Here is a 26845-nt window from a genome sequence, read left to right on the forward strand (position 1 = left end):
TATAGAAAGATAATTAGGGTGTATGAAGTAGTTGTGTGTAGTGAGTCAAAACTCGTGTGCAAATAGCGACTCTCTATTCTTTAATTAGAGTGTTCTAGTATCTAGCTATTGTGTTTATGTGTGTTTTGACTTTATTTTGCACCTAGAAGTGTTTTCCATTGGCTCTATAAAAAATGGACCTAAAGGTGTGTGACATTTGGAGCTAAATCGATAGCTGGTCAGTGGAGCAGATCTATCATTGTCCGGACTCCAGACGGCCTACTCTACGTCTGGATAGCATTCCGAGTATGAAAATTTTGGGAGATTGAAGAGAGTATTATCATCACTCCAATGTAAAATGAAGGATATAAAAGGTATGTGCTCCAAAATGGTCCTAAAATTGTCCAATTTACAACCATTTCAGAATTGTCCTAAATGCTATTGGAATTTGAGCCTCAATATTGTTGTTTGTTGCATATTATTGTAAACCAAAATGGTGCACCAAACAGTACCTATATATGCATCAGCCGGAAGGATTCGTAGTGCCAGGAAAAGAGAATCTTGTTTGCAAATTGGAGAAGAGCTTTATGGCCTAAAATAAGCTCCAAGGCAGTGGTACAAGAAGTTTGACAACTTCATGTGCAGTTCTGGGTATACCAGAAGTCAGGTGGATCATTATTGCTATTTTAGACAAATTGACAACATTTAAATCATTATACTATTGTACATAGATGATGTGCTCATTGCAGGATCCAGTATTGAGGAGATTAGTAAGTTGAAAAGATAATTGTCAAAGCAATTTGAAATGAAAGATTTGGGAGTTGCAAAATAGATTTTTGGCATGACAATTGCAAGGGACAAATCCAAAGGTACAAAGAAGCTTTCACAAAAAAAGTTTATGTTGAGAAGGTTCTCTGTCGATTCAACATAGATACAACCAAACCCGTGTATACATCTTTGGACAGTCAATTCAAACTGGGGAAAGATCAATAACCCAAGACATATAAGGGTTGTGAAAAGATGAACAAGATATCGTACGCTTCAACTATAGGATAGTTGATGTATGCTATACAAACGACCATAATGCAGTGGGAGTGTGAGTAGGTACATCTGTGATATGGGCAAAGAACAGTGGGAAGTGATACTTAAGGGATTCAACTGATACCTACCTATGCTTCACTGCATCTTATCTTAAACTAACTAGCTATGTGGATGCTAACTTAGCTGGTGTCGTTGATAGTAAGAAGAGTATTATAAGTTTTGTATATACTCTGGGTAATATCGTTGTCTCATGGGGTTTTAATCTACAGTAGATTGTTACTCTTTCGACTACATAAGCTAAGTATGTCGTCGTGTCTGAATACTGAAAAGAAGGGCATTCTTTACAGTGAAAGTCAGAGTGTTAGATTCCTTTCCATTGATGCTTGAGAAGATAAATGGTATTGAGAATCCCGCATATATGTTAACTAAGAGTGTCATGGCTGATAAGTTGAAGTTGTGCGCAACTTCAGTTGGCCTTCTAAGATGACGGGGTGGTAAGAGTTGCAGAGTGACTGCTTCTTGATTGGAGTTCATGGTTTATCAATGTTTGATGAAGCCAGTCTTCAAGTGAAAATTTTTGAGTTGAAGTCTGTCTTTATCAGGAGGACAGTTTTGTAATGTCATTGCATTTTACTTAGAATTTTTCTTTGATTTTGTTCTCTTAATTTTAGAAATTTACAATCATAACAATTTTGTCTTTTTATTCGTCAAAAAAATGTAGTGGATTTTGAATTAAAACAAGTTAATATTCAGTTCTTGTAGATATGTCACTTATATTTGTTAAACTATACTACCATCTATTCATGCGCTTGTGAGTGTAAATTAAGTTTGAAATTTTTATAATTTTAGTGGTTTGAAATTCTCACGCCACTTTTTTTTATGGGCACAAAGAAGAGAAAGAACTACAACTCGAAACAAAGGGCAGGGGGGACAGAGCCACTATCTAAGAAAAGTTGTAAATCAAGAAAATAAAAACTGGGAATGCATCCATATTTGAAACCCAGATTAACAAGCTTCTCCCACATTTGGCTCCAATTTGTCAAAAGATTTCACCACTGCAAAAATGATATGTCTTGTTTCGTTCCTAGCTATAGCCGCATAAGAAGAAGAAGTTGCACCCATGGCCATGTCAAAAGAGAGCTTCACAAAACCTGATTTTGGAGGGGACCATTTATCAACATTTGATACAGGCTTACCTCTTTTTTTTCTTCCATGCATTGATATGGTGGTTATAAGTCTTATTGATTTGAGCTATAACGACTCTGGGATCTTGGGGAGAGTCTCCATGAATAATTTTATTTCTAGCCAACCATATAATATCTATATTGATCACCGTCAAGAGCTGAAAATTTTCAATGTCTTCCAGGAGGATTGGGAAGAAGTCACCTGGGTGGAGAATGGCTTTAACCCACTCTAAAATTCCTTTTGAAGAGAAAATCAAGGGGTTTATAGGCCAAGGTGATGAACTCCAAAGCATTCTGGGAATATGATAACTTAACATGATATGCTCTAGAGATTTAGTTTTGTAATTGCAGAAGGGGCAACATTGATCTTCAGGACTGGCATTCAGCCACACACCTACTCTGGATCTTGTAGGTAATGATTCCCATGCAATTCTCCATAGGAAAGTATGAAAATGAGCTTGCATATTCAGCTTCCATAAAATAAGCCATTCAGCTTTGGGCCAAGGAGAAGTACTGTTAGAGTTTTCAATCAAACCATCAAGAATTAGAGAATGATACGCAGATTTTACAGAGTAGATCCCATTGTCAGAGAGACCCCAAACTTGCCTATCTGCACTGTGAATTGATGTGAGAGGGATCTTCCTAACATTTTGGATGGTCGCAAGATCAAACATATTATCGAGAAGAGAGAGGTCCCATGATCGTGGATTGTCAACAATGAGATCATATACTAGTAACTCAACATTCAGATTTCTGAATCCTGGTTTGTGCCTTGGTAGAAAACCTTTCTGATGGAGGATCCAATTATCTAACCAGACCCGAGTTTTGAGGCCATCACCAATTTGAGTGCAACACCCATTAGATAATAAATCTTTGGTCTTTGCAAGATTTTTCCAGAAAGGGGAATCTCCTTGTTTTACTTCAGCATGGAGAAATCCAAATCCTCTAGAATCGACATATTTTGCGTGTAATTGGATTTCACAGAGAGATGATGGAGGTTTCATGAGCTTCCAGCTGAATTTACCTAAGAGAGCAAGGTTCATTTTGTACATTTTCTTGAAACCCATACCTCCTACATATTTCGAAAGGCAAACTGAGTCCCAGGATTTGGGAGACCAATGATGAGATCGAGAATCTGTCCAGCCCCATTAAAAACTATTTTGAGAGCAATTTCGACTGAAAAAAATGGATGACTCTTATTTGCACCCCATTTTTTGCTAAGTACACCCCAATCTAGTGTATTTTCAAAGGGTGAATGGGGTGTACTTAGTAAAAAATGGGGTGCAAATAAGATTCATCAAAAAATGACAGATTTTGATGAGTTCACTTGTTGGCTAGACCAAGAAGAGTAAGTGTCGAGACAGTTTTTGATGGATGCTGCTTCTCCTAAGTTAGCTCTGGAAAATAAGATTGAGTCATCAGCATTAAACAAATGCGATATGGGAGAAGCTAACATGGAAATTTTGAATCCATGAATGTTATATTTGGATTCCTCTCTGATGAGCAGTCTCATCACTTGCTATATAGAACAAGACGTGGAAAAAATATCTCGTCAATAAAACTATATTGATCTATTTACTTTTGTTTTGTGATTATCAACTAATACTATATATATGTGTAATCAAGCAAGAGATTATGTTAACAAGACTTACATATATACATGACAAATCTGAATTAGCACAAAGCATATATTAACATCTATATATAATTGAGCACAATGGCTACGCTTGAGCATCATTATGAAGCATTTACAATATAAAAATGGAGAAGATACAAACAACCACTTCAAATAGCTACACACAACTATTACAACATCTTCCCTAGGTTAGTTGTCTATGGACAACTTGAAAATTATTAAAATTAAATATGATCACAAGCACAAACAACCTTTTAGATCCCAAAAAAATTAAGCTTATAGCCTTGACTAATTAATGGGAAAAAAATGGTTATTCCTAAAGGTAAATTACCAACATCTAGACATAGGTAGGTGATATAGTTGAATTTTCCATGGCCTTCATGATCAATGAGATAGAGCGCTCAAGTCCTTGCCCTAACAAGTGGGGAATGAGGAATTGGAGAGTGTGGAGACATGACACCCTCCTCGAATCGCCGAGAGGAGAAGCTCAGCCTGAGATTTTCTTGCCAGCGCCGCCTCTTCAAAGGCGCCGGCGCCTCTTTTCGCTCCTTTCCTTCACCAACAAAGGCTTGCATTCTCTTGAGAGCCACTTGAACTGTTTCATCATCCATGTTTGCAAAGCATGCCCTGAACCAACCCGGCTCGACGGAATGAAAAGACAAGCCTGGAGAAACATTGAGCTTCACTTTGTTAATGATGACTCTCCACAACACCATCTCACCTTCATATGTATCTTCTTTAAGTAGATGCCTCAAATCCATCCAAACAAAAAGACCAGCATTGCTTTTCAAGCAACTAATACCGACTTCTTCAAGTCCCTTGGTGATGATCCCATGTCTCTCCGCGAGTCTCCTGGCGCTCTCCGCGAGGAAGTTGTCGACAAATTCATCGTCCGAAAGCATTGCAGCTAGCAGGTACTGAGTTTGCGAGGAGACTAATCCGAAACTCGACATTCTCCGGCCGCAACTCACAACATCATCATTGTATGAATAGACAATGCCAACCCTAAATCCAGGGAAACCCAAGTCCTTAGACAAGCTGTAAACAATGTGAATAAGGTCGCGGTTGCAGCGATCAGCCATCTCTTGCACAACCTCCGCCACGCTGACAAAATTCTGGGAGCTGAAGACACAGGACGCGTAAATTTCGTCGCAGACAAGGTGAATGTTCTTTTGATTCACAAATGTGACCAAACTCCTTAGTGTGTCTTTGTCTAAGATTGTCCCAAGAGGGTTTGATGGGTTCACCATGATCAATCCTTTGACATTGATGTTAGCTTCCCGTGCCTTCTCATATGCTGCTTCAAGTGCTTCTCTTGTTACTTGAAAATTGTTTGAGCTGTTGCAATCTACTGGTATGATTTGCACCCTCGTTCGCCATCGAAGGTCACGATCAAATCTGCAATAATAATATTCAAAAAGGAAAACAAAAACAATTTTGAGTAAAACAGTCCAATGCGTGTTTTATAGTTCGTCAAACAAGGAATAAACAAGAAAATTGGGAGTAATTTGACTCAACATGGCTTAAATTCTCTAATAATGACTTGGAAGAAAAACAACGTTTGACTACATATATAAAATTGTCTAAATTTTCCAAGTAAGTTGCCAACCAAGAAGTTGCTTACCCTTTGAACTCTCTAGCTAGACATTATAGGAAGTGTCAATCATATCATTAATTTTTTTTTGGATTAATTAATCTTGATTAATGTTTGAGACAAGACCAAAAGCATGCATGTAGTTGACTTAACCTCCCACCAAAACATATACATTTAGAATTAAGAGTAATGATAACGGGATCTTTAAGACACTAGATAAAAATTATAAGACTCAACTACTTTTATATCTCACCTAAAACGCAACTCATTAGTAAATTTTGACTGCTATTTTATAGGAAGTGAAAATTACCCTCAACCAAAAAACTCTGCTTCTTTTTGTTGTCTTGCAAATCTTATCATTGGAGTTAATCATTTAAGATTTTCTTTTAAGATCTGAATTTTCTATATATGATATTTTCTTAGTGGATTATTTTTATACGAATGGTGGTATTTCCTGTTATGATAAAATAAAGGGCCCTAAAAAAAACAAAGAGATAAGATTGAAAGACTGGTACAAAAGACAGAGAAGAGGAGAAATTTTTTTGTTGACTGTCCTAAGGAAATGCATGTTTTTGACCTAATTGTCAGTCAAATGCATGGACCTAAGTTGGTGAGCTAAAGTTTGACATATGTTGTAACCATAAAGCCTTCAATATATGGAAAAATAAATGTTTAGTGAAATTCCCAAGATTAGTAAAACAAAAATATATAGGAGTGTTGAAAAGTCAACACAAGCACGTAGATACATACATACGTAAACACCAAAATTAGCAAAAGAAAGAGAGAGGGGGGGGGGGGCCATACGCAGGATAGTAAGGTGAGGGAACAAGGAAAGCATCTCCCGGATCCGCCAAACAGAAGATGATGGTCTCATTTGCTCCGGTGGCTCCACCACTCATGACTACTCGGTTCGGGTCGAATGTGACCCTCCCACCTCTCACTCTCCCCATGAACTTGGCTATTGCCTCTCTAAATTCAGGCAAACCATGGTAGTCTTGAAAGTTCGCAATCTCTTTGAACATTTTGATTCCTTCAGCAGTGCATATGGAGGCCTTTGGATTCTTTTTTATCCAATCTTGAACCAAATCGAACGAAAGCTGGAATATATATATATATATATATGCACAAACCATAATACATTTAAGTAACTGGTCTAAATATTAATTAAACATATATTCATCCTTCCTATCAGCTTGAACTGCAGAAGTAACTCATTAATTACCTGGTTTTCTGCAAGACCCATCTGGATAACTCCGTCGGGATTGTGGACGGGGTGAAAAGGGTCTTTGTCGTACGCCTTCCATCCGTCGAAGTACGATGAGTTCTCTCCATGACCATCATTGGTTGCAAGCTTAGACAAGGCTACTTGACTCATTTTCTCTTCACAATATAATTACCACTCAAGTTGTAAGCTTATATATATTTATGTAATTATAGCTGCTAGTGAAGTACCAAGTGATGGACAATATATGAAGTTAGGGAGGCAGGGAATGAGGAGGAGCTTGAGAGAGTGTGGGAATTTATAGGCAAAAGGGACAATGGACAAGGGGTGGGGGTGGAACAAAGAATTAAGGATAGAAAAGTATTATTTTTTTTCAAAGTCCAAACCTTTGATCAACCCGACCCCAAGTATGGAAATAACAGATTTAATGTGTTCTTATTCTTTTAATATTAGACATTCAAGCGTAATTGCTTGCGTTGATTGATTACTACATATAGAAACTTCAGGTGCTTTTTAAGAGAATAAGAAACTTCTCATGAAGCAGCAGGAAGCATAATCGTCGGGGCTCCGTAATTCGCTTAGAAGTTAGATTAGAAAAGTTTACAATTTTAATCCAAATCACAGTTCGGAAGGTATATCACAGCACACCACACTTTTATTTTTTGATTTATAAAACTCGTTTGACTTTTTTCCCACCAGAGGGTAATTAGGAGATATCTTGATTTGAAAGAGTTTGGTTTGTGTTTTGATGCTGACTTGGAGTAATTACCTCATAGGGGTAGTTTGGCATAATGAAGTGTTCAGATACACGTGGGATGCAAGTTTATTTTCTGATTCGATGGTTGATCACTAGTCCTGGTAAACGTAGACAACTCGCCAAACTATATGTAAAATGGATATGTTTTTGTTATACTTAGTTCTTTCTTCTTTCTTTAATTAGCGTTGCGCCATAAAAATTCCACCAATGCATGCATTGGAATTTTAGTAATTTCCAATTTTATTAATTCTTTTGATGGCTTTGGGTTGGTTGTGAGGAAAAACTGCCCCACCTAACAAGTTCTACACAGTTTGTTGTAAATTTACACCTCTATATATATACACTAATAATATTGTCTGTTTTAGATTGTCCCGTTACGAAGGATATATCGGACCAACACGACTTTGTTCCTCCTTAACCCAGCTACTACGGGATGAAACCCAAATGTCAAAACCCCACTCACTTGGATTAAGAAAATATCTTGTTGGTGTAATGAGGGAGGGATTGTCTTTATAAATTATAAGGATTTCCCACATCTTTCGATGTGATACTTTTAACACTTCCCCACACTACTTGAGTGTTGGGTTATGTCAAGACCCAACAAGTGGAGTAGAGGTCATGTCCAACTAACTTAATCGCTCCGATACCATATTGTAAATTCATACCGCCATATACACCAATAATATTGTCTGCTTTGGATTGTCTAGTTTCTGAGAATATATCGCACCGCTTTGTTCCTCCTTAACCCAATTACTATATACCGAAGACCCTGTTGGGTCAAAATCCAACTCATTTGAACTAGAAAAAGGTATTGTCAATGTAACGAGGGAGTACTTATCCTGATAAATTGTAAGGAGTTTCCTGCATCTTTCGATGTAATTAAGTGGGTTCCTACTTTTGTGGATGTATTGAACCACGTTGCCTCAAATGTGGAAATTATGCTTAGCTGTGCACAAACGTATATAATCAACACACGTACCACTTCACGCGGTTACACACAAGGCATGCACTATATTGAGAAAGAACGTGACAAGTGTGTGTTTGTTTTCTGCAAATTTGGAAGAATTGTTGTGTTTGTTTGTTTGTGTAGCCTTCAAATCGGGCAATTAATTGACTTAATTAGTTTCACTACAAGAAAGAATGCGTGACAGAGTTCGATTATATTACAAATGTATTAATTAGCTTAAATTAAAACACTTAATCGGTCCTCACCGAGGCGATGAAGTGTGTGACGGATAAATGACTAGTCACCTTCCATTCAAGGACCTTCTGCGTCATGATCTTAGCTAACAAGAATGTCCATTCATGTTAATTTTTCCCCCAATGACATTATTTTGGGGGGGGGGGAATTAAGTACACTACTCTCTACATTGCACTAGCCAATTAACATTATATATTTAGGCTAATTATGGGTTTGGATCCTTGTAAGTTAGTTGTCATATGAAAGGAAGACTATTTGTACACTCGAAACAAATTACAGAAAATATTTATGAATCTTCTGAAACAAAGAAACAAACAAAGCGTGAGATATGGTTTTGTCCCCCATTGTATAGTGTAGTCCTAATCAGAACAAAACAACCAAATACGTAGTGGCTTAAACTTTTGACTCTATAGATCTTGTCGAAATATTAATTATTTTAGTATGAACGATTTTTTTTTTTTGTGATTACAGGGGAAGAGATGAGGAGGCTCAGAGTGTCATCTGAACTATTAGCTCGTGGTTCTTTTTTAGTATGAACGATTTAATTGTTAATTTTATAATCTTTATTATTCTGTGCAAAAATGGAATGTCAATACGGATTTAATGGCTCCGTAATTCACTAAAGTCTATAATTTATATCCGATGGTGGAGAAAAAATCATATAAATTTTAAAAATGAAAAAACAAAAATGTGAGGTGATACGGCACACCTCTCAAGCCATAACGATTCATATTGTAGACTTTACAATTTAAAATTAGTTGCGGAACCCTGATTCCATTTTGGATAAGTACTGAAGAATATATGTTTAAGTCAAAGTAGTGTTTGAAGCCTTGACAATTTAGCACAAGGTATTAGGTGATTAAAGGAGACTTTTTTTTCCAGACAAAAAAAAAAGAAAAAAGAAAAGACTTTTTTGAGAAGAAAGGAGACTTTTTTTTTATGTGTAAAGGACGACAGGAGATTAGAAGAGACTTATGTACCAAGTCGGTGTGCATATCACGGCATGTTTTACTTTTTGTTCACATGCTTGGATGCCGAGGCACCTATACATATATTTGCGGGGTTGGTGAATGTATAGCTTTACATGTTCCACGTGTACTTATTTAAGGAAATTAACCAATGCATACGGACATAAATCCATATATACATATATATGTGTGTGTATGTATCAGGGCTACAAGGACGGATTCGTCATTCACGTTGATGGAGAACCCAAAAGACTCGTTGATCAAACCTTTGACCAAGATCATATTGGGATAGCAGTAATTAATTACTCTTTGATATCTTCCTCTGTATTCATTTTCTTGAAGAAAATAATATTATTTTTAAATCATTTTTAATATTAGTCGTCGGTGGAAATTAGAGCCCCCTAAACTTTACAGTTTCGGAGCGTGTTACTTTAGATTCTGTGTGTGTGTATACATTCAACTCCTGTATGTATATTCCATCTATTAATTAATTCGATCCAGATGACCATCTGGTTCTCATAGCCACTTAGATTAGGACTTAATCCCTAGATTACCATTATCATCTGGTTTAATTAATTATTACGGATGCGGGATCCTACATTTTATTTAACATGCGGGATCCATCTAACATCATTCATGTGCGGGTCTCATCGCATATGTGGATCACACTTACACCAAATGAATGGTGTTAAATGAATCCCTCACTTGAGAATTTTCATATATATATAAATAGAAATTCTCCTGTGTAGATTTGTTTGACCAAATTATGTGTAAACTTGGACGTATTAGTCCCTAAGCTCCATGTTTCTAAAGTATGTTGTTTGTTTCCACAAAAGTGTGATTAACTCATAACACATGCATTGACACACATTAGATTCCTAAAGTAAGTAAAGAAAGAATTATTTAATTTGGGGTTTAGGGTCTTGATACCATGAATCAGCCTAGCCAATTAGATTAGGACTTAATCCCTAAATTACCATTATCATCTGGTTTAATTAATTATATATATATATATATATATATAGAAATTCTCCTATGTGGACCAATTTTGTGCACACAAAATCCAATGGTTGTAATAAAACACAACCAAAGTGGGGACCACATATTTGCTGTGGGATCCACCGCATTTATGGTTGAAAAACAAATCCACAAAGTTGATCCACACTTTTGATCCGTATAGGAGAATATATATATATATAACTTACCAACTCTTTGACCTTGAAGAACCAGGAATTAAACACAACAACATCAATAATCTATTATATGTGCCTGTTTGGCATAGGGGTCCCCAAAGCGGGACCACTTTGAGGCACCGTTGTGCCAAACAGCATGATTTTGAGGGCGGTATTAGGGCGGTACTGCCCTAATACCGCTCTCAAATCATAAGCTCCAAAATGGAGCTTGTAACCGCCCTCACTTTTTTTTTTTATTTTTTTATGCGGGCCCCACGTATTTTAAAGTTAAACTTTCCCTTTTTAAATAAAAAAATATGCTCGGACCCACATGAATATTACTAATAAACCCCAACTAATATAAATTTAGACTTAATAAATTAGATTTATAATTATAAATATATATTAATAATTATAATAATATATATTTTTAATTTGACATTTTCTTGCATGTATATATGCAGTATCTATTATATTACAAATTTATTTAAATATTAAACTAAAGTAATTATTATTTTAACTTCATAAAGTATATTTATAAATTAATAATCATTGTTTATTTATTAAATTTATAATTAACTTTTTCTTGAAATAAAAAAATTAAAATGAAAAAATATAAACAAAATATATTTACCCAACCTAACCGCTAACAACAATTAACAACTCTACCAAACACCTCACAGCTTTAAGCTTAGCTTTTTTTCCACACCTTAACCGTTAGCGTTGAAAATCAACACAACCGCTCTACCAAACGGAGTCATGCTTGTATATGATGACCGTATCTGCGTTACTATTTTTATTTTTATTTTGAAGGGATAATACCCTGAAATTCATTTCTCAAAGAACCAACAAGAGAATACTGGTCCAGTTAATTATTTCCAAAATAATTTGGTTTCCCTCTAATAGGAGTCCCCACATTGCAACAATGAACAAATCAACTAAAACATTATTATTTTTAATAAAATTTATCTTTTGTACAAAATATATTCCATGGTATAATATGACCATCGAATCATATATAGGGGAAAAAAATACAGAAAAACTAAAATATTTCATTTTGCTTTATTACTAAGGATTTGTTAAAGCTTTGTGTGAATTCTCTGTTGGTATATATATATGTGTTGTATCATTGTGTGTTGAGCTGGTAATATTTTTCTTTTTCTAAAATTATTTAAGAAAAAAAAATACTGCACGTAAACTTTATTAAAGACAAATGTACGATAGACCAACACAATGTCTATAGATTGTCTGTCTGAAGATGTTAGCACTATTCAAAAAAAATCAACAAAACCGAAACCGACCAAAACCAAACTGATTGGTCGGTTTTTTTTTCTTAAAAAATTAACATATTTCTCCACTAAAAATTAAACCCAAAAAAAAAACGATCAAACCGACCGCTTGATCGGTTTAATTATTGCAAAAAATAGAAAAATATCTATCAAAACCGACCACGAACATATTATACGTGAAGATGTACTAGGTAGGTAGCTAGCAAACAGAATATAACATAATAATGAGTAAACCATTTTTTGTGTGAGGGCAGAGAATTAATTAGACAAGTTACATAAAGAAGAAAAATGCGCCAGTTTTTTGACATTTCATGGTCAGCCTGTTCTTCAATTTGGACCCGCCTGTCTGGTTGTGTTCCACCATTTCCATGACATTCATTCCATCTTTTGTTTTCAAAAGGTCAAGATCACGTGTCGTTTCCAATGACTACACTTTGAATTCAATAGTAGTGGTCCATTTGATATATAGAGGCTTCTGATTTGGTTGTTCATATTATAATCACAAATTCATAATCATCATAATTATCATAATTATTTAGTTTTGAGTAAGTCTAATTTCGTGATCAATTTGCATTTGTATATTATACAAAATGTGACACAAACATGAATTAGCCAAGTTAATTAATGATACTGTATTTTTCACATGACATTATTTGCCATTGAAGTTTTCTTAGGCTTATTAGTTTATTATTTTATTTAAATAACTATTTATTAGGTTAGGAATTAAGAGTATTTTAAATAATTATTAATTTAGTTTCTAATAATTTATTTTATTTTAATTGTAAGAATTAATTTATTGAATTAGGATTATTCTAAACAATAATTAGATAAAGCTTGGGTTTAGGGGCAGAGTCAACGGAAAATTTGTTAGAGCTATTTACAATGGTACAACTCATTGAAATAACATATTGATATTTGGTCTCGTAAAACAACCAAAAAAATTAATATTAAGTTGATGAAAACTAAATACTATGTACAAGATAAAATAATATCTATTGAAATTATGCTCGACAAGAATTCCAATGAATATAAATAATCTATTATCTGGCATAATTAATTCTCTTTGATTCATGGTTGGGCAAAAAAAAATCTTTGATTCATATTGATTGAGTTTTGAAAGACTCCTTGCTTTTTCTGTACTACCTTCGCTCGAGTCTAAAATTATTGGCCTTGTGGAGAAAAATATATATTGAAGTTACTCACATGTACGCACAGCTAAGGATGTTATTCTTCCGTATGAAATGATAGGGACAAGATAGTTCCAACTGATAACCTAGGCAGTTCCAACTGCTCCAATATCAAAGGAGGTGGCGGCTCGGACGATAGTTATTGCAAGAGGTTATCTAGCCTCCATACTATAAATACATTATGTATCATTCAGACGAGGGAGAGAGACACACATTCACTTCTTTAATAAAATATCAGATCTCCGTGAACTATGAAAGTTGTCAAACCACATATATTCTTGTGTCTTTTTTATTTTATACGTTCTTTCTACATTACTTTTCCTTCGGTGTAAAAATTACATCGACATGCCTATTGATACTAGGCTAGCCAGGGTCAAAAGGAACACTCAAATTAATAAGCTTTAATTATATCGGCCTATGAGTCTATGGCATCCCTTATATAATGTCACGCCTAATGATAATGTATTCATTATGCATTCCACATTTTGTTTGGACACTAATTTACTGGCTTGGTCTAGAGAGTTTGTCATCACTCATCACATGAATAACCTCTTCGTTGGATTGATTCACATGCTCTCTTCTTTTTTTTATTGTTCCACATGCTTTGACTTGACATGCAAAATTCATGTTATACTTTTCAAGATATTAGGGACACTTAACATGATGTGTTAAAAAAAAGGGAAAAAAAAAAATCAGCCATGTGCAAGCCAATCCCTGGCTCCTCCCTCGTCTGATATTCTACCACATGTTTTAAACTGACAAGGACCCAAAAGTTTAAAGCTTTATGTTTTTGCCCTGCTGGACCCTTCAGTTCAAAACTAAAGGGAGAAAATAACTATACTTTAACTATAAAACCTGATGCGTAGAATGCTAATGTGGTTTGCCAATAAAACCAGAGGCAGAATAACCTTACAGCACCCTGATTTTGATATACAGGTGTAACCTTCCTTCAGGTTCCTTGACATGAAGCATTGAATTCAACACACATGTCAAGGTCACAATGTATGCAGATCATCATCAGAGACTGAATCCATGAAGAATCAATCAACAACTCTCAAAGAACTTTCAAACCCTGCATCAAGCCTAGTGAACATTTGTTTAATAGTAACGTAGGATCTAGGAAAATCTTTTTTATAAGCTTTTTTTTTTCCATGTTCCTTAACATGAAGCATTGAATTCAACAAACAACTCCATGTCGTAATATGGGTAGGCATAATCAGAGTCTGAAAGCAGGAAGAATCGACTACTCAGAGAACTTTCAAATTTTCAAACCGTGCAGCAAGAGAAAAATGTTCCAACAATTTATCCCACGTTTGTATTGAACATTTATTTAATAGTATTGTGGGATATAGGAAAGTTCCTGTGCCTCCATGCATGACCGCTGTCGCAGACTGCAAGCCAATTTCAAAACCATGAGAAAACAACACTATCAAGCCAGCTTGATAGTGTGACTAACAATGAAAATGTTATGGAGACCATAGCATAATACTGCTCTTCAATGCAGAACATCTTCAGAGATGTGACCCTGGAAACAGCTCATTCTCTTTAATAGGAAAACCAGGATCGTGCTTAAGGAAAAAAGATCCAAGAAATCTCCATATAACAGGCATTGTTAGATATCTGTGTAGGATACAACTTGCTTGCACATAAAGGAGGCATATGATGACACGCAATTGCCTTGCTGCTTGATTAAATTAAGGCAGTGAACTTCACAGTCCACATTTGCATGCTTGCCCCGCTCAGTTTGAAGCACCCAAACTCCAGGAGGTAGATGAAATGAAACAAAGGACCATATTTACTTTCATGTTCATCTAATTATCTTCCTCATTCATTTCACAACTGATCTGTTTCTCTTACTCCCCGCAAGTTAAAAACTGTGGGAAGTTAAAAATAGAATGGCACTTGTTTGGATAATTGCTTACTGACTAGCCCTCCCAAAGAAGTGTTCTATTTGCAAACTACCTGATCTAGCCCCATATTTGCTCCTCTTTGCATATACTGAAGACTCCTTATCCTGCGTGAAAGGTTTACATGCTCAATTTCAAAGAGAATAATATGTAGAATCCTAGATTAAATGGAATAACGGACAATAAAATGAATAGAAGAAAATCAAACAAGACTGGTTCACAATGGCAATGACATCAATTGGTAAAACAAATATATAGTTCAATTTTCAATACTCTTCCACAAGGTGATTGAAATACCATAGTTTTTTTTAAAGAAAATACTGTATGTCATTTACAGGGTAGTCTAAATAAAAACACACAACTGACACAAGTTATGTCATTTATAGGATATTCTACATAAAAACACACAAATAATGAACACATATGGATGGGAAATAGTAAAAGATATTCCCCAATAAAATGTGCTCTATTCCTCTAAGCATCTGATCTTAACAACATGGCTGTTTTTGCAAAAGGAATGGATTATACATTGATTTCAACAGCCTCAAGCATTTTTCACATATGTGAGATATCCCCCAGCCTATCAAAAAATGTTCCAAAAAATCTCTTTTACTGATTTCAAAGGATCCTCTATGTATGAACATAGTTGGCACATTCAAAAATTGAAGACACTGTTAGCACTAGCTAACTGATTAGGGATAAGGGCAGCAGACAAACTTCTCATTATTTTGATACATGGCATAAAATTTTCAGTGTAGAGTCTATAGACCATCACTCACCGATGAGAAATGATTTTGAGATCTCAAAACTTTGACTTGGCCTCCTCTCCCATCAGCTCCAACAGCAATCAAGTCACCACTTGTATTCTTAGTCTGCATGGCCGTAGATCCATTGCTTTGGCTACGCTTGCACCACTTTCCTAGATATCGGCTTGTTCCATCAGGACCCAACAATCCCCCAGAAAAACATACATCTCCTGGAATTTAAACAAAGAGGGAAAGAATTTTTTTAAGCACAGGGTGCATATCTAAAGTACAAAAGAAACTCTTTATGTGCAAATTTGAGTAAGTTTACAAAGTTTGGATCCATATGCTACTAAAATCATAGATATTAGCTCAAGTGCATTAGAATATATTACCTGGTTTTGTTAGCAAAGGGGATGGGGACTCTTTTGTAATATTCGCCGTTGGTTGAACTTGTGTAGTGTGACAGAAGAGCACAGTGATATCCTCATCCATGGCAGCACCAGGGTTGAAACTTGTATTGCAACTGACCTGGGTTCCTGAGCCAGTAAGCCCAGTATGTTTACTGGGTTCATGCATTGTAACTTCTCTGTCAATACCTATTGGCGCCTTTGGACTTGACAAATGAGACTTGCCCATGATATCCTCACTGGTAATATGTTTGGAACAAGGATTTGAATGTCGATGCACAATTGTAGAAGCATCCTCATCTATTAAAATGAAAGAACCACTTTCTGTATAGAGAGGTTTCTTACTTTCTTGATCTGCAGGACACTCTGGAACCACATTGATAGTGGTACTGAATTTATCCTTTTTCCTAGAACATGATTGATCGCCAATTGAGTTTCCATTCTGAACCAAATCAGCTTTGACTGTAGAAAGTTGTTCAATTTGATCTTCGGATGAAATTTTGGAATGGACACTGCCACCATTTAGAATCACCCTGTTGCGGCCAGCTCTCTTTGAAGCTTTTAAAGCCCTCAAAACTTCATTATCTTTTGCCTCAACAGCTGCCTCCAGCTCTTGTATTCTAGCCTGATAATAATGACAAAACAAACAGAAACATGGAAAAGGTTCTTCTAAGCCAAAATAGAGAGGAGTTCCATGTCGAAAATTTTAAGCAGTTCGATGAGAACTTACCTTCAACTTCAACAAAGAAAAAAGAGTTATTATTGTCCAAACTTGGAAGGCATTGCGTAATGAAACTTTAACGCAGGTCATTGACAACTTACCTTCAGTTTATTAATTTTCTCTTTCGATTTCTCAAGCTTTCTACCAGAACGAGCTTCACATCTTCCGAGTGTATTGCACTTGGCCATTAGTTCTTTATAACTCCTATAAATGGGACAAATATGTGCAATCAGGATTTTTATAAACTACTTCTACCAGAAGTAAAGAAAAGAGATGCAAAGTATAATAGCGTCAACTACTGAAAAAGCAAGGGGCCATTGTTTGGTACCATGGTAAACTCTTGGGCTGGTGACCTTATGGAAACATATACAAAGTTTGAGAGTAGCAACTCTATGAAAAAATGCACTAAAATTATTCCCAAATAGCTTAGGACTAGACTTACGATTAACAAGTAATGCCCTGGTTGGAAAAGCTAAAGAAGACTGAAATTACAATCATTGTGAAAAGAAATAGCATCGATGCATAGGTTCATGCACTCGGCCAAATGCTCCCCAGATAGAGAATTATTACACTTTTTTTTTTGATAAATTATAGGGGGATATTCTCAAAAAAATTTAGGAAAGTGGGAATCAAACCTTGCACCTCATGCAATTTGTAAGGAGCTGAGAACCACTAGGCCACAAGAACTTCTAACAAAATTAATGCCCTTCTAAGCACAAACTTGCAATCACTCTTTGAAAAGTATTACAGGAAATGGTATTAAAACCTCCAATGTACACAAGCTCCCATAGCTCAATATGAATTAATTGGTAATATTTAAGTAGGGCATGAAAACTAAATAGATGGAAGGAATAAGAGGTTACTACAGAAGATGGAGTGATACATGAAAAAAGGGTCAGGTTCTTTATAATTCTTACATTGTTTTGTTGCTGTACATCAGTTTCCAATTTACAAGAGGGGGGAAAGACATGCTTTGTGCAACACTGATCTCTAACATGTATGGGTAAAAGGCAACACTAATTAAGAAATGATGGCTGCCCCTAATTGAGGTTGAATGTTGACCTTATAAAGACAACTCAATCACCCAAAAATAAGACTCCAGAAAACTTAAACTTGTGCACAAAATGGATGAACAATTAACGAAGAGTTCTTATACATCAGATAAACTATACAAAATGATTGAAGATCAATAACATTAAACAACAGTAATAATGTACCCTAGAGAAAGTAAACTTGGAAAATAAAACAAAAATATTACTTCAATAATCATTATGGAGGAAAGGGATGATAAAAGGCAACAAGAACACTAAAAATTATTCTATGGCCGCACAAAGAACACTGGAGAATCGACATGTACCATAGCAAGGAAACTACTTATATGAAACCAAAGGAAGAGTGCACACCAAAAAAAAAAGTAAAAAACTTTCTCGCTTGTAATATGCAAAAGATTCTGAGATAGATTCGACTAGTTTTACTTCTCTATCATCTATTGCCAGCGGTTTCATAATTGTAAAATTCAGATAGGAATTGAATGCATGCCTACAAAACGAAGGGTTCACTCCATACGTTCATGCATATGTACATGGAAGTTCATATAGATATTTACTTGTTTCGAACAACTAGGGACTTTCTCAGAACATCTACAGTATCTTTGTGATTGGCCTCATTACCAAGAGAGGCGAACTTCAAAATATCATCCTCCTCCAGGTTCAAATCGGATACCCTGAAAAGTTAATCATAGATGTAGTTTAGCAGCAAAATAGAGCAATCCAGACAACAAAACATTACAATTGCACCCACAATTTGAGAGCCGCAAGCTCTTTGGCTAAGGCCATATTCCTCTCTTGTAGCCTCAAGCTATCCATAGCCATTTTCTCCAAGTCCTAGAACATCATTGAAATTATGGTTAAATATTTTAATAAACCTGTAGGGTGGAAAGGAAATTATATCTTCATGATAAAAAGGATAATAGTTCACCTCGGATTTTGAATTCAGCAGCTTTTGAATATACGCTTTTTGTTTCACAGCTTCATTTCTTAATGTCACTTCTTTCATCAAGTTCTCCTTGTAAATACACAGCTGAAAAAAATTAAAGGGTTAGACCCACTACAAAACGATGAAAGCAAGCCTCTTCCTTAGGACTTGAATCAGGACAAGGTTTGAGTCCCCTCCCATAGTAATAATAATAATAAAGAAAACATGACTTACAAAAAACACATAACGTCCATGAAATTATCTAAAATATAAACGCGAATGTGTATCATATTGCCCCAGATAAGATGTCCTAGAGTAATTAAAAATCAATCGCCCATTTCTTCAAAATTTTCAGCAAATATAAAATTGTTTTGAAATTGAGAGGCTTAAATTTTGCAAGACTTGAAAGAAGAGAGAGGAAGTTTCATTTATCAAAAAAAGAACTTACTTACAAAGTAAGTCGCTGAAGCTATATAAGCTACTGACAGAACAAACGGTCACAAGGACCAGTAGAGAAGAAAAGAAAACAGTGGCTAGTCTTATCAAGCAGCAGTGGCTAGTCTTATCAAGCAACGGGCAAAAAAAAACAAACAAAACGATGCCGCATAGAGAAGGTGCAGCAAAGTAATTTGTCAATTGAGCCACGTGAGAAGCCAAACAAGTAAAATATGAAACACTGCCGTTTCAAAGACATTAAAAGATTAATCTCCTAACACCCCCTTGCAAGCTGAAGCTGGTTGAGTTTCAACCAGGTTGAGCTTGGACGAAAAATTATGTAGTTGATAGACCGCCATGGGTTTTGTGAGCATGTCTGCAGGTTGTTCAGTGGTGCGTATGTGTTGAAGCTGAATGACCTTCTTCTCAACTTTCTCTCGGACAAAATAGCAGTCGATCTCTATGTGTTTTGTCCTTTCGTGAAAAACTGGATTATTGGCTATATGTATCGCTGCTCTGCTATCACAGTAGAGTTTCATTGGTTTGCTCATGAAACTCCTGAAGTCTTTTAATAAAGCACTGACCCATACTAGTTCACTGGTAACAGATGCCATAGATCTATACTCCGCTTCAGCCGATGATCTAGAAATGGTCTGTTGTTTCTTTGATCTCCAAGCTACCAAGGCATTTCCCAGCATGACAACATATCCTGTAATAGACCTCCTGGAATTGGGACAAGAGGCCCAATCTGAATCACAATAAGCCTGAATATCTGCATTGTTGTCACACGGGAAATAAAGTCCTTTGCTAGGAGAAGACTTTAAATATCGAAGAACCCTTTGAGCAGCCTTGAGGTGTTGATCAGAAGGAGACCTCATAAACTGACTTAGAGTATTGACTGTGTAAGAGATGTCTGGTCTGGTGATGGTCAGGTACATCAATTTCCCAACAAGTCTCCTGTACACCATAGGATCTTGAAGAGCATCCCCTTGATCAGCAAGCAGCTTTGAGTTTGTATCCATAGGGGAATCAATAGCTTTGCAATCCCTGAAGTTAGTTTCAACAAGCAAATCCACAACATATTTGTTTTGACATACAGTCATGCCATTTTTAGTTCTATTAATTTCCAGACCTAGAAAGTACTTTAACTCACCCAAATCTTTTATCTTGAAACAAGATGCAATGTATTTCTTGATTTCTTTTATCAATGACATGTCATTTCCACCAATAGCCATATCATCCACATAAAGTAACAATAACACAATAGAAGTATTCTTAGTGTAAACAAATAAAGAATAGTCACACCTTGATTGAATAAAACCAAATTTAAGCAATGCTTCTTTACATTTTGAATTCCATTGTCTTGATGCTTGCTTTAATCCATACAAAGATTTATTAAGTTTGCAAACATAATCAGATTTCTGCATTTCATATCCTGGTGGCATTTTCATGTAAACATCTTCATTCAAATCTCCATTCAAAAAAGCATTATGCACATCCATATGATGAACTATCCAATTATTCATTGAAGCCAAAGCAAAAAAAATCCTAACTGTCACCATTTTAATGACAGGTGCAAATGTTTCTTGGTAATCAAAACCAAGTTTTTGATTGAATCCTTGCGCTACAAGTCTAGCCTTGTATCTCTCTATTGAACCATCTTGATTGTACTTTATTTTGTAAATCCATTTAGATCCTATGGCTTTTCTTCCAACTGGAAGTTTCACCAGAGACCATGTATTATTCTCATTCAAGGCATTTAATTCATTTTGCATAGCTACGCACCAATGAGGTGATTGTGAAGCTTGAAGGTAGCTTTTAGGTTCAAGATGAGTGGTAGTGGCTGCCAAAAAATGACTATAAGATATTATGTTTTGACTGAAATTTCCAGAAACACTACATTCATAATTATCAAGATAAGCTGGAGGTTTTCTATTCCTTTTTAAATTATGAATCTGATTCTGCTCATCTATGTCTATATCAGTGCTTATATCCACAATTGCCTCATCTTCAATCTGTGCATTCAATTTCTCAACTTCAGTATCCTTGAAAGGATATTTATCCTCATGAAACTCAACATCCCTTGATATGATAATTTCTTTTGTCTCTAAATCCATGAGTTTATATCCCTTTACATTTGTGGGATATCCTAGAAAAACACAGGCCCTAGCTCTAGAATTAAACTTAGAACTCTGAGGTTTAAGTATCTTTGCATATCCTAAACACCCAAACACTCTAAGAACATCATAATCAGGTTCCTTATTGTATAAAATCTGATAGGGGCTTTTCTTGTCTAGTATTCTGGATGGCAATCTGTTTATTAAATAAACAGCAGTCATTATGCAATAACTCCAATAAATTTCTGGAAGCTTAGATTGTAATCTAAGAGCTCTACCAACATTAAGTATGTGTTGGTGTTTCCTTTCCACCACCCCATTTTGTTGTGGTGTATAAGGACAACTCTTTTGGTGTATTATTCCTTCTCTTCTATAAAATTCTGTCATATTGAATTCCACACCATTATCTGTTCTAACAATTTGAATGCTAGTTTTAAATTGATTCTTGACATAGCCATTGAAATATTCAATATTGTTCCTTACTTCAGCTTTACTTTTCATCAATATCACCCATGTTGTTCTACTAAAATCATCAACTATAGTCAAGAAATATTTATATTCATCAATAGAAATTACACCATTAGGTCCCCAAATGTCAAAATGCACTAATTCAAAGATTCTTGTGCTCTTGCTCTGGCTAGTACAAAAACTTTTTCTCTTCATCTTAGCTAGGGGGCATACATCACAATTTTGACAGTTTTTACACAAAATAGTTGAAGGCAACATTTCTGAAATTCTAGATGAAGGATGTCCTAGCCTATTGTGCCACAAAAAACTTGATTTGACAGAGTTGATACTAGCTAATGTTCTTCTACAAGGCTTCAACTCTTCAAGCAAGTAGTACAATCCTTCATGCATGATTCCCATCCCATTCTTCATTAATGTGATTGTATCCTGCAATTCACATGAATTATGGGAAAAGATCAGCTTATACTTCGGATTTGATACTATCTTGCTTGCAGAGATTAGATTGAAGTTAAATTTTTGAACACATAATACTTCTGTCAAGATTATACCATTGCCTAGTTTAATATCTCCTATGTAATCTATCTTGCATTTTTGACCATCAGGTAAAGTCACGTAGGCATTATTCAATTTTCTATAACTATGAAAATAATCAAGAATGCACACAACATGACTAGATGCTCCTGTATCTATAATCCATGTTGACTTTAAATTAATTTTACCTCCCACGGTTGACACAGATGCTTGGTGGTTTGAGAGATCCGTTCCAGTCATGTTAGCCTTCAAGTATGCCAAAAGTTGTTGACATTGGTCACCAGACATTTGCAAGGAAGATGATTGAGAATTTTTCGCATTGGAGTCCACATGATTCACATTGTGGTTCTTCCATTCACCTCCTTGTCTTTGCCTCTTTGCTGGATTCTCACTCTCAGAAGGATACCCCACCAACTTAAAACATTTGTCAATCGTGTGGTTAGTTTTCTTGCAATACTTACAGAACAATTTCTCCTTGTCTGCTTGGAATTTCTTGCCTCCCTTGAAGTCCTTTGATCCAACGAATGTGTTCTTGTTGGATACCTGCATTGCCATTGGCTCCTGCGTGTCCTTCTGGACAGAAATTTGTTTCTTGACTTGATTAACTGTTGATTTTCTCTCCAATTGTCCCACTTGAGCAAAGGCTTTGCTGACTTCAGGAAGTGGATCCATTAATAATATCTGATTAATGACATGTTCATATGAATCATCCAACCCCATCAAAAATTGGATTAGTTTATCCTTGTTCTGCTGCATCATCACTGTCTTCCCAACACTACAGGTACATTTGCCACATTTGCACGATGCCACCTCTTTATACTGGTAAAGTTCATCCCACAACGCCTTAATCCTTGCATAATACTCTGTGACTGTGGAAGTGCCCTGTTTAATGTTGGAAATCAAGCGAGCCAGCTCAAAATCCCTTGTAGGATTAGCCGATGAATACCTATTCTTGAGATCTGTCCACAATTCATAGGCAGTCCTTGCTGTTGAAACACTTATCATTATATCCTGCGATACACAATTTGTAATCCAGGTTCTTACCAGGCTATCACATTGTTCCCAGTCTTGAAACGTTGGATGATCGGTCTCTGGCATCTGAAGAGTACCATCGATGAAACTCATCTTGTTTCTCGCTTTGAGAGCCGTCACCAAATGATTGCTCCACAAGTGAAAATTCCCTCCAGTCAACGTAAGTGAGATCAGATTTGAAGTGAAATCAGAGTGGGTAAGATAAAATGGGTTTCTAAAAGGGTTTGTTGTCTGACTCAAATGTTGAAAGGAAGGGTGGGCATTTTGTGAGTTTTCAATAAGAGATTCTTGAACAACAGGTAAGCTTGAAGAAGGATTTAGTTCTGCCATTTGATTTTGATTTCTTTTTCTCCAAGATCCTCTTGAGTAAACCTGAACCTCTGATACCATAAAATTGTTTTGAAATTGAGAGGCTTAAATTTTGCAAGACTTGAAAGAAGAGAGAGGAAGTTTCATTTATCAAAAAAAGAACTTACTTACAAAGTAAGTCGCTGAAGCTATATAAGCTACTGACAGAACAAACGGTCACAAGGACCAGTAGAGAAGAAAAGAAAACAGTGGCTAGTCTTATCAAGCAGCAGTGGCTAGTCTTATCAAGCAACGGGCAAAAAAAAACAAACAAAACGATGCCGCATAGAGAAGGTGCAGCAAAGTAATTTGTCAATTGAGCCACGTGAGAAGCCAAACAAGTAAAATATGAAACACTGCCGTTTCAAAGACATTAAAAGATTAATCTCCTAACAAAATATACAGTCAAATTACCTCCTCATTGACCTCTTTAAGCCCCTTCTCCTGATGTTCAAGGGTAGAAGTAAGCGCCGACGCCTTTGCCTCCAATCTCTTTAGTTGTTCACGCAATACCTCCGGATCTTCTTCACCATCGATCCGCTTGTGCAACATGGTCGAATCATTTTGGTCCCCCAATGACTGAAAATAAAGGCGAGCCGCATTGCTAGTCGAACAGGTCTGCTTGCACACCGGACAACTGCACCTTTTAGCACTGGAACTGTACTCGAACCACTGCTGCAAGCTGGTTCACAAACACAAAAATCAAACGTAATTACTTAAGAACAACCATAATCCCCAAATTTGCGCGCGGAAGTATGAAATATATGCAGATACCAGAGTTCGTGGAAGACATGGCCGCAGATGGAGATCGCTTGTAGGTCTTCGACGATTGGCTTGAGATCTTCGTAGCAAATCGAGCAGATAGTCTTGTTGAAGCCGCTGTTGTTGTTGTTGGTGACCATTCCTTTCTCTTTCACGTCTCAGTTTTGCCTTGTCGCTCTCGTTTCTCTTCTTTACTTCTTTTTTTTGGCCTTTTTTTTTCCCTCTTTTTGTTTAGTCATTTGGCGAAGCGAAATTTTAGAAAAGAAAATCTAAAGGGATATTTGAGCGGGAGACGGAGGGAATGGCGAGGGAAACAAAAATATGAGGGGTCATTCTAAATACACTTAGTCTATTTACCATTTAAACCCAGTTATACATGATTTGACCGACTAAAAAGCTTTGTTGACAACTGTTGAATACAATTTTTTATATTATTTGACATGACAAGTGCTAAATATGTTAGGAGAATGCAGAAAAATTTTGCCCAGACTTGCAAGAACGGACTCAGGGTCAGCTACCCAACAAATCTTCATAATTAAATACTGTTACTGAATTGGGTGGATCTCCTTGTGAAAGGTCTATTACTGGATAATCCCATGGATAGAGTCAAAGAGTGTGAACTGTACAAGTTAATATATTGATTAAATGAAGAACGAAGAAAGGGGAATCTAATGTGATTTTTATTTTTTATTTATATTTTCTTTTCTTATCATTTTTTCTTTGGCTCTTTCTTGCCTCGCTCCCTTTCAATGGTTCCTTTTTCCTTTTCTTGCACTACAATTGTATATTTTGTACGCAAGTTGAGGATAATATGTTACTGATATGATATTGATTTTCTAATTATATTTTTTATTTTTAGATAATTTAAATCAGAGAGCGTGGAGGATTAAATTATATATAGTTTTATTCATTTAGTTGGTAATCATGTATCCTTTATTTTTTGTTAACAAAGTTAATGTAATCTGATTGAATTTTCGATTTTTCCCTTCTTGTACGAGATAAAATTAAATAACACAAAAGTTTTGAATATTTAAAACAAATTTATTCAAATATATTAACACGTATTACATTTCTAATCTTCCAACACAATGGTTTCAGAATGAAACCTATGACGCATATACTGCATGTACGCATGAATTCGCTCCTCATACTGGGTAGCCCATGCAGTTGCGCAATCATGTTTGAAGTGAACCCATTGAGGCATAATAAGAGGCATCGGGTAACCCTCTGTCAATGCAACCTGGATGTAGTGATTATTTACGTACCCAAAAGCGATAGCAACATGTTGATACGACAGTGGTGGAGTAGATCGAAGTGGAAAATACGTGAAGCTCTGTGCAGCACTTAAAACGTGTAATATCACTTTGAACTTTGAAGCAATCAAGAGACCCATATCAGGCATAGTCATCCAATGCTCAATCGGTGCTCCTCTATCTAATGCAAAGAAGTTCAGTGAGTTATAAACACGAGTCCACTGATCATCACTGCCAAATATTTCAACATATTGTGTCTTGAATATGTGCAATTCTTCTATTAAGTTATACCGAATAGTTGTCCATGCATCTTCGTGAAGACCAAGACAGACAGCTATCGCCCGAAAGTCGCAATTTCCATCAGGTGTTACGTCTTGTACATGCATAATGTAAGGATGAAGTAAGGACAATCAATTTTTTTTGTACCTGTAACCTTTGTGGAGGTTTTCTTGCTTCTGTACGTGCCACCGCGATCACATTGGAACAACAGTCTAGGACTCTTCCCGATTAGACTAGTCTATGACCTTTTAATGACAATGATATATCCTAAACTGCGTCCAGTATTTTGAATCCAATCAATAAGAGATTGGCGCGAATTGAATACCTAAAAATGTATTAATTCTGTTAGAAATTAACAATTTTTTATTACAAATTGACATAATAAAACATATATTAATTGAGTTAAATATCATACCATGTCAGTGGAAAATTCGTCAACATTTTCGTCGACATTTCCATCAATATTTTCGTCCAAACTGCAGTCGTTTTGTTATATTTCGTGTCCAAGAATATCATCCTGAGAACAATAGACATTCACTTGAGCATTTGCAATTAAAGAAAAAAAATTCCTAAAACAATTAAAAAGTTGCATATTTACCTGATCACTTTAACCACTTGACAATCGTAGATTATTG

General features: G+C 35.8%; 2 protein-coding genes across 2 annotated transcripts; both read right to left on the minus strand.

Moving 5' to 3' along the window:
* Positions 1 to 3874: 3874 nt before the first annotated feature.
* LOC119983292 (1-aminocyclopropane-1-carboxylate synthase 1-like) lies at positions 3875 to 6934 on the minus strand. The gene is made up of 3 exons (XM_038826953.1): positions 6657 to 6934; positions 6239 to 6531; positions 3875 to 5238 (listed from the first exon to the last, which is right to left on the minus strand). Exons 1-3 carry the CDS (start codon positions 6807 to 6809, stop codon positions 4242 to 4244), a joined length of 1443 nt encoding a protein of 480 aa, XP_038682881.1. The 5' UTR covers positions 6810 to 6934; the 3' UTR covers positions 3875 to 4241.
* Positions 6935 to 14462: 7528 nt separating this feature from the next.
* LOC119983643 lies at positions 14463 to 24891 on the minus strand. The gene is made up of 9 exons (XM_038827333.1): positions 24691 to 24891; positions 24331 to 24598; positions 18989 to 19090; positions 18812 to 18894; positions 18618 to 18734; positions 17113 to 17215; positions 16276 to 16915; positions 15917 to 16113; positions 14463 to 15244 (listed from the first exon to the last, which is right to left on the minus strand). Exons 1-9 carry the CDS (start codon positions 24816 to 24818, stop codon positions 15149 to 15151), a joined length of 1734 nt encoding a protein of 577 aa, XP_038683261.1. The 5' UTR covers positions 24819 to 24891; the 3' UTR covers positions 14463 to 15148.
* Positions 24892 to 26845: the final 1954 nt, after the last annotated feature.

This window comes from Tripterygium wilfordii, chromosome 18, assembly GCF_013401445.1.
Source record: "Tripterygium wilfordii isolate XIE 37 chromosome 18, ASM1340144v1, whole genome shotgun sequence".
Lineage (NCBI taxonomy): Eukaryota > Viridiplantae > Streptophyta > Magnoliopsida > Celastrales > Celastraceae > Tripterygium > Tripterygium wilfordii.

What these genes read in the sequence shown, in the direction of transcription:
- LOC119983643 (XM_038827333.1), bottom strand. Translation starts at nt 24,818, where the DNA reads ATGGTCACCAACAACAACAACAGCGGCTTCAACAAGACTATCTGCTCG. An exon ending in AGAAAATTAATAAACTGAAG is followed by an intron (nt 16,916 to 17,112) that starts GTAAGTTGTCAA and finishes CATTATTATCAG; the next exon opens with GCTAGAATACAAGAGCTGGA. An exon ending in CTCAAAATCATTTCTCATCG is followed by an intron (nt 15,245 to 15,916) that starts GTGAGTGATGGT and finishes CCTTTCACGCAG; the next exon opens with GATAAGGAGTCTTCAGTATA.
- LOC119983292 (XM_038826953.1), bottom strand. Translation starts at nt 6,809, where the DNA reads ATGAGTCAAGTAGCCTTGTCTAAGCTTGCAACCAATGATGGTCATGGA. An exon ending in TGGGTCTTGCAGAAAACCAG is followed by an intron (nt 6,532 to 6,656) that starts GTAATTAATGAG and finishes TATATATTCCAG; the next exon opens with CTTTCGTTCGATTTGGTTCA. An exon ending in CCCTCACCTTACTATCCTGC is followed by an intron (nt 5,239 to 6,238) that starts GTATGGCCCCCC and finishes TTATTATTGCAG; the next exon opens with ATTTGATCGTGACCTTCGAT.